The sequence below is a fragment of the Balaenoptera ricei genome, chromosome 8 (genome assembly GCF_028023285.1).
Source record: "Balaenoptera ricei isolate mBalRic1 chromosome 8, mBalRic1.hap2, whole genome shotgun sequence".
Taxonomy (NCBI): domain Eukaryota; kingdom Metazoa; phylum Chordata; class Mammalia; order Artiodactyla; family Balaenopteridae; genus Balaenoptera; species Balaenoptera ricei.
The window spans coordinates 70,793,942-70,810,853 of record NC_082646.1 but is presented as its reverse complement, the minus strand read 5'-3'; the positions used below and the strand labels follow the sequence as shown (position 1 = coordinate 70,810,853).

The 16,912-nt window shown below is 36.0% G+C and overlaps 1 protein-coding gene across 8 annotated transcripts in view; it reads left to right on the top strand.

Moving 5' to 3' along the window:
• BTBD10 (BTB domain containing 10) overlaps positions 1-16,912 on the top strand; it is a 78,704-nt gene that overhangs the window by 51,421 nt on the left and 10,371 nt on the right. For 7 of the 8 annotated variants that reach the window (XM_059929556.1, XM_059929555.1, XM_059929551.1 and 4 more), the window contains 4 exons: positions 2,555-2,751; positions 5,096-5,381; positions 8,381-8,483; positions 9,979-10,099. In XM_059929556.1, the coding sequence (XP_059785539.1) occupies positions 2,598-2,751; positions 5,096-5,381; positions 8,381-8,483; positions 9,979-10,099 (664 nt within the window). In that variant the 5' untranslated portion in view covers positions 2,555-2,597. The remainder of the gene's footprint in view (positions 1-2,554; positions 2,752-5,095; positions 5,382-8,380; positions 8,484-9,978; positions 10,100-16,912) is intronic. The other variant, XM_059929559.1, reaches the window with a different exon arrangement.

Genomic DNA, 16,912 nt, shown 5'->3' with positions numbered 1-16,912 from the left:
TTGGGGCTGATGCACTCTTCATCTCCTTACCTGTTCTCAATTCACGTATCCCAAACTCTCTTAGATGCAAGATGAAGCAGAGTTATCCCCTGTGAACTTGCTTGTCCTCATTTTTGTTTGCACATATTATTTTTGCCCTTAGAGTGCTTTCCTGATCTAAAATTATTTAACTAAATAGAGTAGGACATAATTAGTCTTCCATGACATCTGATTTTGAAGGTCTGATTCAGAGTACGTTCCATTTGAGAATGAAAAGAAAGGACAGGAGTGTATTATGACACCTTTTGCATTTATTTAACATCTAAACAGTTTAGAAATGAAGCCAATATTTCAGCAGAATGCTTAGCAGCATTTAATCTTTCAGCTATAGAGATGTCTAGTTGAAATCCTTTTTCAATTAATCAGTCTGCTTGGCCCTTGTTGAACATTTATCCTGCATTTGCCTTAGTTGTAGTTGTGTTTGTACCTTGTCTGTTAAATTATCAATTAGATTCATATTTAGAAAATGTGTCTATTAGCACATTTAAAACTTAGCAGCTAGAATAATTTAAGGAGTTATTTTTTCCAATATATAATCCTTATTCTATTATTGTGGATTCCTTTCTTTTTCCTACTTTAGGCCACAAGCCAGAAATTCCATTGTTCCTACGCTGAAGGTTTTTAACCTGAAAGTAGGATCTTTTGATTTGTTCTATTTGAAGAAAAAAATTATGTTCCAAGGGATGTGATCCTACTCTGATCTTTTTCACTAGAAGGAAGGTGGGAGTAGAGGGTTTTGTTTGTTTGTTTTTTTCTGTCTGTAGGTTTATGAGAGACAAATGACTGATACAAGCTGGTAGGTTGCCTTTATTTCCATAGAAGTCACTCTTCGGGTAGTTACAAAGTCAGCCTTATCTTTTGTCTTTTTAGTCTGTTATAGTGAGATGACAGCGATTTTCATAATGAAAGAAACCGCTAAAATAACAAAACAAAGTGTTATAGTTAATAAATCAGCAGAGGAGATGATCCTGGAACATTTTCAGATTTAAAACTGAATCAAGATTAAGTTTTTAACTAGTGTGGTTTTGGTGAAGGAGAGCAGGGTAACATTGTGGAGGGGGCACTGGAATGAATTGAAAGGATTAGGTTACAGTGTTAATAGCGTATCCACTAAATTCTTTGTGACTCTGAGCAAGTCTTGTGATTTTGAACTTTAATATCCTCACCTGTTATAACTAAATAAACTAACATTTAATGGGTGATTCTATTGTACCAGGCACATTGCTGGTCAGCTGACTTACTATATTTCATTTAATCCTCATATTAAACTTAGAAAGTAAAAAGAATCTACAGCTTACAGATGAGGAAATGAAGGTTCCAAAATGTTAAGTAACATTCAACATGTTGAGCAATTAAGTCTTAAAGGACAATTGATTCTAAGTCTTTATTACTCTAAAGCCATGAAGTTCTTTCTATTCCTGTTTCTTCTGTTTCTAAAAAGCACTTTAATATTTTTAAAGTATGAAGCATGTGTTTTGTTTGCTAAGGTGGTAAATTTCCACCTGCCTTAGGTCAGGCTCTCTCATTTTTGTTCCTATCAGTTTTCCTACTTGCAGTGTATTCTGATTCTTAAAATCTTATCTATTTGTTAGTGCCTGATTCACCAGTGATTTACAGTGATGTCTTCTTCATGTGAGAACTTAAAGCATTTATTATCTATCACTCATTTATTAGTTATATATTTGAGAGACATTTAGTCATTTTATATTTGAAATTTGGGATAGCTCTTGAATTGTTTACATTTCTGCATGTCCGTGTATATAACTGCTACACTTAAATCATAAGCTCCCTGAGGGAGCTGCTTCTTTCTTGGCATGTAGCACAGCATTGTGCACATAGCATACATAACTTAATAATTGTGTGAATGAATGCTGTCAACTAGAATATTTTAATCATCATTCCCAGTTATTCACTTCTTATGGGCAAATTTATGTAGGATGTTTTCAAAATATTAAATTCTGTAACTTTACATAGTGCTGTTAGCTTTTTAGAAAAATGCTTTTTAAAATTTTTGAAGAGGGTTCAATCAAAATCAAAATGAGTTGGAGTTAGCATGTAGACTTATTTTGTCAGGGAGACCAGTTACTTTGCCCATACCTCAGAGTTCCAGAAGCTGGTGCTCTTTGCCTCCCTTTTCCCCTTACAATCAAAGAAATCAAAAGAACACTTGAGTAATATTTAAGAGATCTGGGTGGTCTCTGCTGCTGCTGCTGCTATTACTCCTACCACTACCTCTTCTGTTACTAACTCAAGAGTCAGTTAACCATTCTGGGCTTTGGCTTTCTCATCCTTAAAAAAAGACTGAGTTTGGAGTATGTGATCTTTAAAGACATAGTGTTCCAGAATTTTTAAAACCTGCAAGTTTAAAGTAAATTAGGTTTCAGAATTGTGAAGTAACATTTGATTCTTGCATTTCAAAATATTAGTAGCTTTATGTTAATTGGGGTTTTTTTGGGAAAGCATTTGTGATTTCATGTTCTACTTTTATGGTTAATTTTCTTTTCTAATTTATCAGTGCTCCCTCACGTGTTGCTAAAGGAGTTGTCGAGCACACCAAAATGAGTCTACATGGTGCTAGTGGGGGACATGAGAGATCAAGAGATAGACGAAGGTCAAGTGACCGATCACGAGATTCATCTCACGAAAGAACAGAATCTCAGCTCACTCCTTGTATTAGAAATGTTACTTCTCCAACACGACAACACCATGTTGGTATGTAAGATCAGCTAAGCTTCCCAGTGGTTTTTAAAAGCATGCATTTACCTTTTTTTTTTTTGGCCTCGAGGCTTGCGGCATCTTAGTTTCCCGTTTGATCCTGGCATTGAAAGTGTTGAGTCCTAATCACTGCACCGCCAGGGAATTCCCAATGCATTTACCTTTTTAATGTAGTAATAACAATGATTTGTGCCTAATACTTAAGAGTAAAATTAACTTCTTACTTCTGTTCATTGCTTCTGTTTTAGCTTAGCTTGGTTCTTGCTGTGAAAAAACAACTTATTAAATGAAACTTAAAAGTGAATTTCTTTTAAGAGTCTGGGACAGTCTTAGAAATAATTTGAACAGCCTTTAAAACTGTAATATGTAGATTTAAAATTTTTTTCAGGTGATTTTTATCTTGTGAGATATATAGCAGTGGTTTATTTTAAAATAGTTTGTAGTGAATTATTGATAAGAATCCTTGTTAATCATATTAAAAAATTAGGAAGTGAAAGAGTAAACATCATAAGGTAATTCATCTTGATTTTTGACAATATTTTAAATTTAATAAAAAAAATAGAAGAGGAAAAGGAAGGTGTGAAGTGGTTTTTTTTTTCTTTTCTTGAGCTCAGGTCTTTTTCTTCCTTCCTACTTATTACTATAAATGAATGCTATTACCCCAGGTAAATACACTGTGTGACTGTAAAACAGTAGTCTGAAGTAGAGGTACATAAACAATGTGAGCTTGCTGATTTTTATTTTCCACTCAGAAGTGGCAAATTAAATACTTCGACTTGCTATTTGAGGTAGTTTCTGATTACCTCGTATAAACCAAAATCATTTATATTAGGGTCTGATTATGTGGAGACGTTTTCAGTATCTAAGTAGGTCTTAAAAGTCAGACTAATACTGATAAGCTAAAAACCAACAAAAGTATAAATAAGAGTTGACAGTTTGTTATATGCAAAGTTTAGTATCTGGAAAGAGAATAGGAGATAAATTATTTTATTACTTTAGCAAATTTTACTTTTGGGATGCTACCAGCATTGTGGAAATAGGCAATAAAAGGGGGTGTCAGGGTATCTCTGGAGATACAGCAGACCTAAGTATATAACCAGTAAAGCTGCACAGAGTGTTCTAAGTCGCTTGAGTCATGGAGGAATTTGGCAAAAGCTGATGAAACTGGTGAGATGGAGGTACATTTTTAGGTCACCTTTAAAGTTTAGTAATCTAACCTCTAAATGAAACATCACAAAATCTTTTTTTTTTTTAAAGTAAGGTTTCTTTTATTTATTTATTTATGGCTGTGTTGGGTCTTCGTTTCTGTGCGAGGGCTTTCTCCAGTTGTGGCAAGCGGGGGCCACTCTTCATCGCGATGCGCGGGCCTCTCACCATCGCGGCCTCTCTTGTTGCGGAGCACAGGCTCCAGACACGCAGGCTCAGTAATTGTGGCTCACGGGCCCAGCTGCTCCGCGGCATGTGGGATCTTCCCAGACCAGGGCTTGAACCCGTGTCCCCTGCATTGGCAGGCAGATTCCCAACCACTGTGCCACCAGGGAAGCCCGAAACATCACAAAATCTTAGTTTTAATGTCCCCTTTGTAGACTATTGGAACAACTAAAGAAAATTTTCTGAATTTTAACAATGTTTCCTATTAAAATTATAGCTAATAATATGATCCTATAAAACTTGTAGTAGTGCTTTTTATTCAAAAATGAGAATGAGAACAAAGCAGTATATCATAAGCTATTAAAACCAATTAATTTGCTAAGACATTAAAAGTCATTTGAAAACATAAATATACTTCTTAATGATTGCAGTGAAATTTTTTTTCTTCCTTTGGGACCTTCCTTTTGTGAGACAAATTGCTGGTTTGGGGATTTCCTTATTAACATAGTAAGAGTCCAGAGTTTGTACTTTGTGTTTTCAGAATAGTGTTAATACTTTCAGTGTTTAGGAGAGTTAAAATTGTTATTAATCTTTCACTAACTTTCAGTGCTTATTTATGTGACTTGTGAGAATATTCCTCTCCTTGGGTTTCTATATATTTTTAAGTAGAGCAATAATATAAAATTTACCTTAATTTTGATCTTAGTCTGGGTCAGCATTAGTCAGCTATACATCTTTTTTAAAAAGTCTACAAAATTAATTTTTTTAGAAAACAATTTGATGTTTTAGGTTTCATTCCTAGAAAATAAATGAACATATATGATCTGTGAAAATGTTATTTGAAATCAAAAAAGCAGAAATGCTGTGATATAAAACAGCTTTTCTAAATCACAGTTTTTAAAAGATATATATAAATCTCGAATTTTTAAAAAGAAAATTTGCATAACTTTGTTTAACATCTATATTTCAGAACGTGAAAAAGATCACAGCTCCTCTCGTCCAAGCAGTCCTCGTCCTCAAAAAGCATCTCCAAGTGGTTCCAGTAGCAGTGCTGGGAACAGCAGCAGAAACAGTAGTCAGTCGAGTTCAGATGGCAGCTGTAAGACATCTGGGGAAATGGTGTTTGTGTATGAAAATGCAAAAGAAGGAGCTCGGAATGTAAGAACGTCAGAACGAGTGACACTAATAGTGGATAACACTAGATTTGTTGTAGACCCATCCATTTTTACTGCACAGCCAAATACAATGTTGGGCAGGTTTGTATTGCTGTTCTTTGTATTGTTAATTATAAAGCACTTTAACATTGCTTTGTTTTTTTTTTTTTTCATTTAAAGTTTTACAGTAATTCTCTGGTGGAATACAGTGTTCCTGCTGAGCTTTGGAGGTTAAATAATTTGCTGCAGTTAATCCGGCTAGAAAGTGGTAGAGCCAGATCTTGAACTTGTTTTTATTTCAAATAATCTTTGCTATACCAGTAGAAATAGCAAATATATTAGTTAAATGAAGACAGGACACTAAAAGATCTCTACAGGTTGAAAGCATAGATTGTATTTAACAAGGTGAATTTAACAGTGATAATGCTTCCTTTACTTGGGGCTCCCAAATTCAACCTCCAAATACAGCAGGTATCAGCATTTCGTTAGCTGAAAAGTTAGCATGAGTTACCAATTTGATGTAGATACTTAAAAAAGAAATAATATTAACAAGTAGTTAGTAGAATGAAGGAGAGATAATTGTCTCTTAATCTGTACTAGTCTGGAGTAATAGATTAATATAAAGTTTGTAGTTATGGGAACCACAATCTAGAACTGATATAGACAATATGGACTAGTTATGGGAACTTCTGTCTAAGAATATAGACTTGATTTTTCAAAGTGTTCAAAACTCGGATCAGACACCTTTTAGTTGTAAAATTAGTGCCTTTTTTCTATTCATTCTAATATAAAACGAAGGAGACACATAAATGAAAGTTTACATGAGGTAAAAAAAAAACAAACTTGTGTTTTTTGCTAGGTTGCATATGTAACTATTTGGCATACCTCTTGCATATGTAACTATTTGGCATACCTCTGTGTGTGTGTGTGTGTGTGTGTGTGTGTGTGTGAGTGTGTGTGTGAGATTTGTAAGTACTTCTGAATACCGAATAAATGCCAGCATGTGACACTGTTTACATTTTGAGTAGACAAATATTTCCTTTTAACATTGGCACTAGACTTTACATCTGTACGAAAAAAAAAATACTTGAACTCTATAGGCTTTTATGTATTATTAGAAGCATAGGGAAGATTGTTGATGGGAGCTCTTAGGAGTATGACTCAACACTGATAATACTTTATATTTTTACCTAAACTGTAAAGGAACACAGTTAAAAGGTAGAAGTAGATATTTGAAATTTTTCTTCAGCTGATAGGCTACATTTTTCTTAAAACAAAACAAATGCAAAAGATTTTTTTTGTGTTTGTGATCCATATTGATCTGAAAAGTATAGCTTTCCCCTTCTGTAAAAATTTCAAGTATTTTGAGAAAATTGCATGACATTTGATTCCTGAAAGACTCTCTTCTTCTTCTTTTTTTCCCAAATCAGTGAAGGCTTCTTTTCATGTCAGTTGACGAAAGCATATCTTTGAGGATGAAAATTAATATTCATGGGAACTGTAAAAAACAGTTGGCATTCTTTTGGAAACTTTGAAATAAAAAAGCTTTTTTTTTTTTTTTTTTTTAAATTTTTTAAAATTTATTTTAATTTTGGCTGCATTGGGTCTTTATTGCTGCACGCAGGCTTTCCTCTGGTTGCGGCGAGCAGGGGCTACTCTTTGTTGTGGTGTGCGGGCTTCTCATGCGGTGGCTTCTCTTGTTGTGGAGCACGGACTCTAGGCGCCCGGGCTTCATTAGTTGTGGTGCGTGGGCTCAGTAGTTGTGGCGCATGGGCTTTGTTGCTCCGTGCCATGTGGGATCTTCCTGGCCCAGGGCTCGAACCCATGTCCCCTGCCTTGGCAGGTGGATTCTTAACCACTGCGCCACCAGGGAAGCCCAAAAGCTTGGTTTTTTATAGGTTTCTGTGTTACAACAAAAGAGGGAACTATTTAAATTGGGAAATTGTTGAATAGAAAACTTAGATCAGCCATATTTACTTTAGGAATGGTGGCATCATTGAATTCAGAGGTTCAAATTCCTTTAATCACAATTTTAAAATTTTCTTGGGAGTTATGCATTATGCATTCAGCTTTTCATTTTGAAGGACCTATTTTGCAAATTACCTCTTTTCTAAATAGTTACTGTTAAAGGACCAACAACCTGACTTGAAAAAATAGAAATTCATTTGTATTTTCTTTTTGTAAAAGTTAATATTAAGAGCTTGTTACTTATTTATTTAGAATTTTCATTCTCTTCTTAACTGGGTCATTCCTCCCTACCCCAGCATTTGATTGCTTGTTTTTCAGTTCTGGAATGCAAGTATAAGAATTTTGTGCAAAATTTGTTACATTTATAGTTAAGATTGTGAAAAGTAACCTAATTTGCATACCCTTATTTTACTTTTTTCTAATTTAGATTACTATATGTGCTTCTTTATAGAATAACTTTGCGTTGAAGACAGTAGTTTTAAGGAAAAGGCACAGATAACATAGTTTTCCCTCCCTCCCCTCCCTCCCCTCCTTCCCCTCCCCCCTCCTCCCCCTCCCTCCCTCCCTGCTTCCTTCCTTTCTTTTTTTTTTAAATAAGTACCTGATTATTTTTTATTTTTTTTTTTAATTTTTAAAATTAATTATTTATTTATTTTTTGGCTGTGTTGGGTCTTTTTTTTTTTTTTTTTTTTAAGTTATACAATTTTTATTTATTTATTTATTTATTTATTTATGGCTGTGTTGGGTCTTCGTTTCTGTGCGAGGGCTTTCTCTAGTTGCGGCGAGCAGGGGCCACTCTTCATCGCGGTGTGCGGGCCTCTCACTATCGCGGCCTCTCGTTGCAGAGCACAGGCTCCAGACGCGCAGGCTCAGTAGTTGTGGCTCACGGGCCCAGTTGCTCCGTGGCATGTGGGATCTTCCCAGACCAGGGCTCGAACCTGTGTCCCCTGCATTAGCAGGCAGATTCTCAACCACTGTGCCACCAGGGAAGCCCTGATAAACATTCTTGAACTAATTTAATGACATAATTTAATGCTTAAATTATAATTCCTTTTTACTTTTGTACATGAAAACAGTTTTCCCTTTTGAAGGAATATCTTAGTGATATATTTCTCAATTATTTGCTACCATAGGATGTTTGGATCTGGCAGAGAACATAACTTTACACGTCCCAATGAGAAGGGAGAGTATGAGGTGGCAGAGGGGATTGGCTCTACTGTGTTTCGAGCTATTCTGGTGAGTGCTCTTTCTTATTTGTATTGATTGAATCAATTGACCCCTTCTTGTTAGGTACTTGGATTGGAAGCAGAATTCTATTTGGATATCTCTATGGAAGTATCCAGGGCATTTTTAAAAAAATACAATTTATCTTTTTTTGGTGTGTAAATATAATATGCTATAAATAAATGAATTTTATAACCTTCATAAAGATAAGATAGGGGATAATTCATCTCTTAAGTCTGCACAGGCAATTCTTTCAAGGGTTTAGTGGTAACATTTCTATAGTCACATTACTCCACCCTCCTTAATTCTATTAAATACAGTAAGTTGATAATTTTTTACTACCAGAGAATAAATGTGGCTACTGGAATTCTAATATTTTATTGCATATAACTAACAATGGACACTTACGGACATTTAAAAGTCATCTCTAAAATGTATTTTTTACCATCTTTGTTTTAAAACTTAAAAAAATTTTTTTAACTTTTTATTTTGAGGAATATTTGAATTAGTACTACAAGTCCCTACTTATAATTTTAAATCAGTGATAAAGGTTTGATTTATAGTGTGTGATAGTTTATGCCACAGTCTGAAAATACGGTTTCCTTAAATAGTTTTGTGGGAAGAGGAGAGGGAGGATCCTGAGGCACAAGACAGGAAAAGTAGTTGATAGTGATCAGTACTAACAAGTACTTTGAAAAGTACCAGAAGATGTCTTGCTTCCATTCATGTAACAACTTCAGAAATAATGTTGCTGTGGCTCTGAACCTCAAGAAGCTTGAGGCAGATCTTAATTTTTGGGGAAGTGCCTTTTCAGCTGCCCATACTTCCATTTGACCCCCAATGGAGTTGATAAGTTACTCCATGACTCAGCTATGGAGTAACTTATCTGTAGCTCTGGGCCAGCCCCTAACAGCATTTTAAGTAGATTTTGGAAATAATTACTATTATTGTTTGTAATAATGTGGGAAACACCAAAGAACAGTATTTGGAAGAAGAATATCTAATTGTGTGTTCTGTTTGCATATATTTGAATACTTGGATATGATTTTGAAGTCCTTTACTAAAAACCTTAAATTTTGCTCAATTCTCTAGGTAATATTTAAGGTAACTTAAAATATATCATTTAACTTCCTTAAAAAATTTTAAAGAAATTCATGGTAGTTATGTAGACAAATAACTTGTAAGGGGGAGAATACATATGCATTAGCATGATATAGTAGAGAGAAGAGATGCATAAGTAATGAGGAGACCTGGGTGCTAATCTTACCTCTGCTGTTAAATAATTTTATAATACCTGGGTGAGTCAGTGAACCCATTTGGACATAAATTTTTCCTGTTGGTAAAATGAAAAAGTGGTTAGGTGAATGGAGGTCCCACCTAACTTTAAAATTCCACAGTTCCTCAGAGTACCAAGATTTTTGAAAATTCTACCAGCCCAACCTTAATAATAAGTTTTGCCTACCTCGTGCACCAGATGTTTTATGCATTCTTTACTTTTTTTTTTCAGGATTACTATAAAACAGGAATAATCCGTTGTCCTGATGGCATATCTATTCCTGAACTGAGAGAAGCATGTGACTATCTTTGTATCTCTTTTGAATATAGTACTATTAAATGCAGAGATCTCAGTAAGTATGATGTTTTTTGTGTGAGTGTTTGTAGAGCTAAAATATATTGGAATGAAATGCCTGAAATAATGCTGTTTACCTAGACTTCAAGTATTTGTTTAATTGAATTCTAGAACACTAATACCATGAAGATTATTTGTGAAAGTCCACAGAAATCTTTGTAAGCTCTTGGTGTAATTTTCCAAAACTTTCTTTCAACTTTAATAATTTTTTTATTTATAGACTCTCCCAGATTTCCTCTTCAACTGTCTCCTCTATCATTTGTTGCCAGTCTTCATCTCCCAGCTTGGGAGCCCTGGCTTTGGCCAAGTGTGGTATTTGCCTTCACTCCTCAGATCACATCAACCAAAAATTTATAATTTTTTTGTACTTGCCATGTAATACAACATCCTAAGCTACTGTGAAAGATATAAATAATTCTCAAAAAGAGTATTTGTCATTAAAGACTTTAGATTGAATACCAAATACCTAGCCCGCATTTATACAAAGGTTTAAATGACTTTATCCAAGAACTTCAAACATAGTCTCAGAGCAGGGTCTAGACCTTTGGAAATCTTAACTCTGATTGATATTTTCCTGTCACTCCCTTCCTTAGCACCCCTCCCTTTCACTGTTACATCATGCCTAAGAAAAAAGGTGATTATACACAGAAAAGTCAAAATGTATATGAGAATTATCAAATGTTGACTTGCATATTAAGTGGTTGGAAAAGTTCAGAAGAAGGAGATGTCATTGTGGGCTAGTGGGATTGGGGAAGAGTTCAGAGGAGACAGGTAGTAAAGAGTGAATAGGAATGATTTAGCAAGAATGGAGTAGGAAGGTTACTCATTTGGCGATTACAGATGTAAGTGATAGACTTTGGAAATAACCTAGTTGGTGCAGAGACTATACTGGGACTGGAAGGAGATGGGAATAAATAGGGGGTCCAGATTATGGAAGGTCTTTAAACTAATATTCTTACATTTTATCCTATATAATGTGGGAAGCCATTTTAAAAGTTTGCTACCTGTGGTTATAGATATATGTTAGTCCCAGATATATGGTTATCTTTACTTCATTACCTAAACTCAACACTAGTTTAGCAGAGTGGGGTCATACCTTCTCAACATTGATGTGTTAGAAATTGTGAATGGGAAATTTTATTTAAATTTGTAAGGCAACTACTATATATTTAAATGTAGCTAACCTTCATGCTTAATTATGATCTAACTTCTTGAAAATGAGTGGCCTTATTAGGTCTGTTCCTAAGTACCGTTTTCTTTTTGCCAAATATTCTTTAAAGTCTCCATAGGGACAAAGGATTGGATGGTCCACCTTTGAGTCCATTTCTATATAAATGATATTTAAAAGTTTAAAGTCAAGTAGCTAGACAGCTGAAGCGTACAGCTGTAAACTTGAGCAAAGTTGTTTTTTCACATCTTAAAAAATGTTTTTTTGAAATCATGAGCATTAATTATTCTAATTTATAATTCTTTTTTTTTTAATTTATAATTCTTTGACTTCAAGTTTTGTGTTTCTTTATTCATGGGACCATTTTAATTTAACTTTATATGATTAAATGTTGCATTTTGGTGACTGTCAGATAAAAAAACACAAGAATTCCTTATAGATGAATGGATTTTAGTTCTGTAATCCTTTGGACATAGTTTACCTTGCCATCACTGTTGAGTATCATTTATTTGTTATGGAATTAAAGGTAAGAATATTTATGTGTAATAGAAAGAAAATATGTGTAATATGGTTTTTCTAGACTTTTGGCCTTTAAATAATACTTGTGTTTCTAGATTACTTGTAATATGTATTACTGGAAATTTAGAGATTCCCATAGACTTTATTGCAACAAAGCTATATAGAATTTGAAGAGATAGAAATGGTCTTGTAAAATATAAAAGGATACTGTAGGTGTAGACTTGAGTCCAAAAATGAATTTTTTCCTGCAAATATGTGCCTTTACTGAATATTATAATGGCACTTTACACTAGAATGTCTTTTTTTTTTTTTTTTTAAATAATATTTGATTAGCACTTAGCACAAGGCCTGGCACAGAATAAGCATTTAATACTTAGTTATTATTAATGATACTCCATTTTTTTTTTTTTTAATATTAATTAATTTATTTGTTTAGGCTGTGTTGGGTCTTCGTTTCTGTGCGAGGGCTTTCTCTAGTTGCGGCAAGTGGGGGCCACTCTTCATCACGGTGCGCGGGCCTCTCACTATCGCGGTCTCTCTTGTTGCGGAGCACAGGCTCCAGACGCGCAGGCTCAGTAATTGTGGCTCACGGGCCTAGCCACTCCGCGGCATGTGGGATCTTCCCAGACCAGGGCTCGAACCCATGTCCCCTGCATTGGCAGGCAGACTCCCAACCACTGCGCCACCAGGGAAGCCCTAGAATGTCTTTTTGTCTCTTACTTAAAATTATAAAAGTACTAAATGTATATTAAATAGAGCATCCTGGATTTCTTGGGCAAGTTACTTAAAACCTTGTTTCTTAGTTGCCTCATCTTGAAAATGGGAGACAGTAATATTACTTACCTCACAGGGTTGTTGTGAAGATTAAATGGATAGTGCTTGACACATAGTGTTAAATAAGGGTTTGCTTTAAAAAAAAAAGTAGCAAAATTAGGAAATAAAGGTAAAGTAAAATAAAAAATATTAAAGGATCATATTGTACATGCTATTTTATATTTCCACATGAAAATATATTGTGAATAACTGTATTAGAAAATATGCTTTAATAACAACTTGTTTAATGGTTTACATAGTTATCACTCATTTTCTGCATTTTTATTGAATACTCACTTTATACTAAATATTAGGTATGTAAAAAGCAACAAGAAAAGACAAGACCCCTGTCCTCATCATGCTTGCAGTATAGTGGGAAAAACAGATAAGTAAATTACATTGTGTTAGAGGAAGAATAGGGTACTAAATGAGCATGTAGGAGCTGTACCTAGCTCAGGTGTGCGGGCTTGAGGAAACTTTCTGGAGGAGAGGGAAGAGGAAGCGTGTTTCAGGCAGAAGGAATGCTATGTTTAGCAGCAAGAAGATTAGTACAGTGAGGAACTGACTTGTTAATCTTCTGTCATAGAGCTTACCATATAGTGAAGGAACTTTGTGATAGGTTGGTAGCTCCCCAACTAGGCTATAATTTCTTCACTGTCCATATTCTCTTACCAGGTAAGCACTGTAATCCAGAAGAGGTTTTGAGAACCAGGGCTGGACTCACAAATGAAGGCCTGGGGCTAAGAGAAATGAAAATATAGTGTCCAGGGTGAAAGTGGTATGGAAAATGAAATTTAAAGTTTGCAAAAGGACCAGTTCAGAAGGCCCAGGAAGAAAGGCACCATCCACGTGGGAGATAGTGGGATTGTAAGCAAAGGTCAAAAAACTGAAGTTACATTTAGTTGGAGAAGGGAGATAAGAGGCAGAGACTACATTTGGAGTCACAGAAATATAGAGACACTGAAACGACAGAGACACTTGCATGTTTTCTCTCTGTCTCCTCTCTCTTTCCTCCCCCCCTCCCTCCTTCTCTCTCTCTCTCTCTCTCTCTCTCTCCCTCCCCGCCTCCCTCCCTCCCTCTCTCTCTCTCTCTCTCTCTCTTTCTCTCCCCCACCCCAGTCTTGCTCTATTTTTCAGTTTATAGCATTAAATCAGTTTGAATTTGAGGACAGGGACTATACCTTTTCAACTTTGTGTCCGTAGTGCCAGGCACATAGTAAGGACTCAAACATTTGTTGAAAGAATAAACTCTTTTATCCCTTCATGCATTGTTTAGGACACTGTTCCATTTATTGTCATCTTCTCTAGTATCATTAGTCTTTCCCTCTTTGTATAGAGTAATCCTCAGGCTCAAACATACTCAAATCTGACCTGTGTCTATTGTAGACATTCAAAAAATATATCATTTGAAAACTTTTGAGCTTTTCATTGATTCTTTGAAGTTAATTTTTTGCAAGAATTAATACGTTTATTATACTGACTCCTGCTCCAACTGCTATGTCTTTTCATTTATTCAGTTTTCTTTTATGTCTTCTTCTGCTATGGTCTTATTAAGTTTATTCTTTGGTATTTTGTATTTTTGTTACTGTTGTGTGTAGAATATGTTCAGATTTTCTAACTGCTAACATATGAGAAAATCATTGAATTTTGTATATGTGTGTTTAGCCACCTAACCAAACTCTGTTTTATTTCTAATAGTTTTTCAGTTGTTTCTTTTATATTCTTGGTAGATAATTGACCCTGTTGTAAGTAAAACTTTTTATATCTTTTTGTCCTACTGAATTGACTATAATATTTTGAACAACATTAAATTTAGTGGTAATTCTGGTACCCTTGTCTTTAAAGGCATTTCCTTTAGGTTTCACTGTCAAGTCACTCTTTCTTCATGACTCTTTCTTCAAGACTTTGGCTCTTCGACATCCGTCTTTTAGGTTTTCTGCTTATTTTTCTCTCACTTGCTCCCTGATCCTTCATACGTTGGATGTGGTCCTTCCCAACTGTTCTGTCTTCAGCTACCTTCTCTCTCACAGAATCTATACAATTAATCTAAGCGATGCCATTCATCACTGTGGCTTCAGATATTACATATACACTGTAGATTTCCAGCTGTTTTTTTTTTTTAATGTATTATTTATTTTTGGCTGCACTGGGTCTTTGTTGCTGCACGCAGGCTTTCTCTAGTTGTGGCAAGCGGGGGCTACTCTTCGTTGTGGTGCGTGAGCTTCTCGTTGTGGCTGGCTTCTCTTGTTGCAGAGCACAGGCTCTAGGCGCCTGGGCTTCAGTAGTTGTGGCTCGCAGGCTCTAGAGCTCAGGCTCAGTAGCTATGGCGCACGGGCTTAGTTGCTCTGCGGCATGTGGGATCTTCCCAGACCAGGGCTTGAACCCGTGTCCCCTGCATTGGCAGGCGGATTCTTAACCACTGTGCCACCAGGGAAGTCCCTTCAGCTATTCATCTCTAATTCCTACCTACCAGTTACGTATTTCTAGTTTACTATTTAACTTGTATAATTTTTTTTCCTTCTTAATCAGGCTTTTAATGAGTTCCATGCATATCGTACATATACTGATGAACAAGACAGACATTGTCCCTGCATTTATGGAGTTTACAGTCTAGTGGGGAAGACAGGCATTCAACAAGTAATGAAAAGCTGTGAAAATGCAGAGAAGAAATGAGATGCTGTGACAAGTGTATGGTAAAGGGGCTCTGGAGGATCATTATCTGAGTCAGTGACATTAAAGCTGAGACCTAAGGGAATGGAAAAGAGAGTGAGAAGCTCTCCAGGCAGCAGAAATGGTATTTGCAGAGGCTCTCAAGTTGGAAGGAATATGACATGCTTAAGGCACTGAAAGAAGGGAAACGTGGCTACAGTGGAGGAGGTAGAGTGTGAGTGGTGAGATATAAGGCCAGAGAAGTAGGGAGAAAACAAAATTTATTAACTAAATAAATGTTTATTAACTGTACATTCTATACTAAGCACTGTGCTAAGTTCTGGGGATGCAGCAGGAACAAACCAGGCAAAACTTCCTGTTCTAATGGAACTTACACTCTTTTGGGGGAGACAGACAATAGACAAGGTAAACAGGTAACATATGAACAAATAACATGGTATGTTAGATAGTGATATGTGCTGAGGAGGGAGAAAAAAGTAAGGAAGGGACAAAGTAATATGAGAGGCCGTCATTGCAGAGGAAAATTGAAGTAAATTCCAAGCAGAGGTTAACAGTGAGAGCAAATGTTGAAGCAGTTTGCCCGGCATGTTTGAGAGCAGCAGAGGCTAGTATAGTTGGAGTGGAGTGAGTGAGGGTGTCAGTAGTAGGAGATGAGGTCCAGGGGAGCGAGGTCATGTAGGGCCTTTATCTTTTGGCTTATACTCTGAGTGAGATAAGCCATTGGAGGGTTTTGAACAGAGAAGTGATATGATCTGTAAGGCTGCCATGTTTTACCATTTCATGGGCGCACTGTTCACACAGAGTTCAATGTAGACTCATGCAGTGCTGTATTCCGGATCTGACATATGCTTTAAAAGAATCACTGTTGGCTATTGGGTTGGAAATGGACTGGAAGGGGAATTAAGATACACACAAAGAGGTAATTAGGAAGCTATTATCATAATTCAAATAAGAGATGATGGTGGCTTAAATCAGGGCGGAAGCAGTGAGAAGTGATCAAATTCTGGATATATTGGATGGTAGAGTTGTAAGGATTTGCTTGCTGATTGAATATGAGGTGGGAAAGAGAGAAAAGGACTTTACCTGGAAGTGTGGAGTTGCCATTAATTGAGATGGGGGGAGACTTCATGGGAGCAGAAATTTAAAAGCTTGATTTCGGACATGTTAAGTTTGAAATACCTATTAGACCTTCAAGTAGAAATGCTGAGTAGGGCATTGGGTATACATGTCTAAAGAGAGAAGTGTGGGCTGTTTATATGCGGGAGTCATCACTATATGGATAGCATTTAAAGAAAAAAAATTTAAAGGACTGTGCACACTGATCTGTAACCTCCTTTTTCACATAACAGGCTTAAGGACCAAGTTGAGGATTTGGGACTTTTATTCTAAGGATAGTACAAGCCATAAAAGGTTTAAACTAGAGACACCTATTTAGATTTGTTTGGCTGCGGTGGGGGAAATGAATTACACAGGGGCAGAGGCAGCTGATGGGTTCTACGGTAGTTTGGGTTAGAGTTACTGATGACTTGGACTGCGTGGGGGGGGTGCAGTGGGGCTGGACTGTGTTTTGGTTGTAACTGTTGTTCTGTCACAGACCATTCCAAACTTAGTAGCATAAAGTGTGATTATTCTTATTTTGTG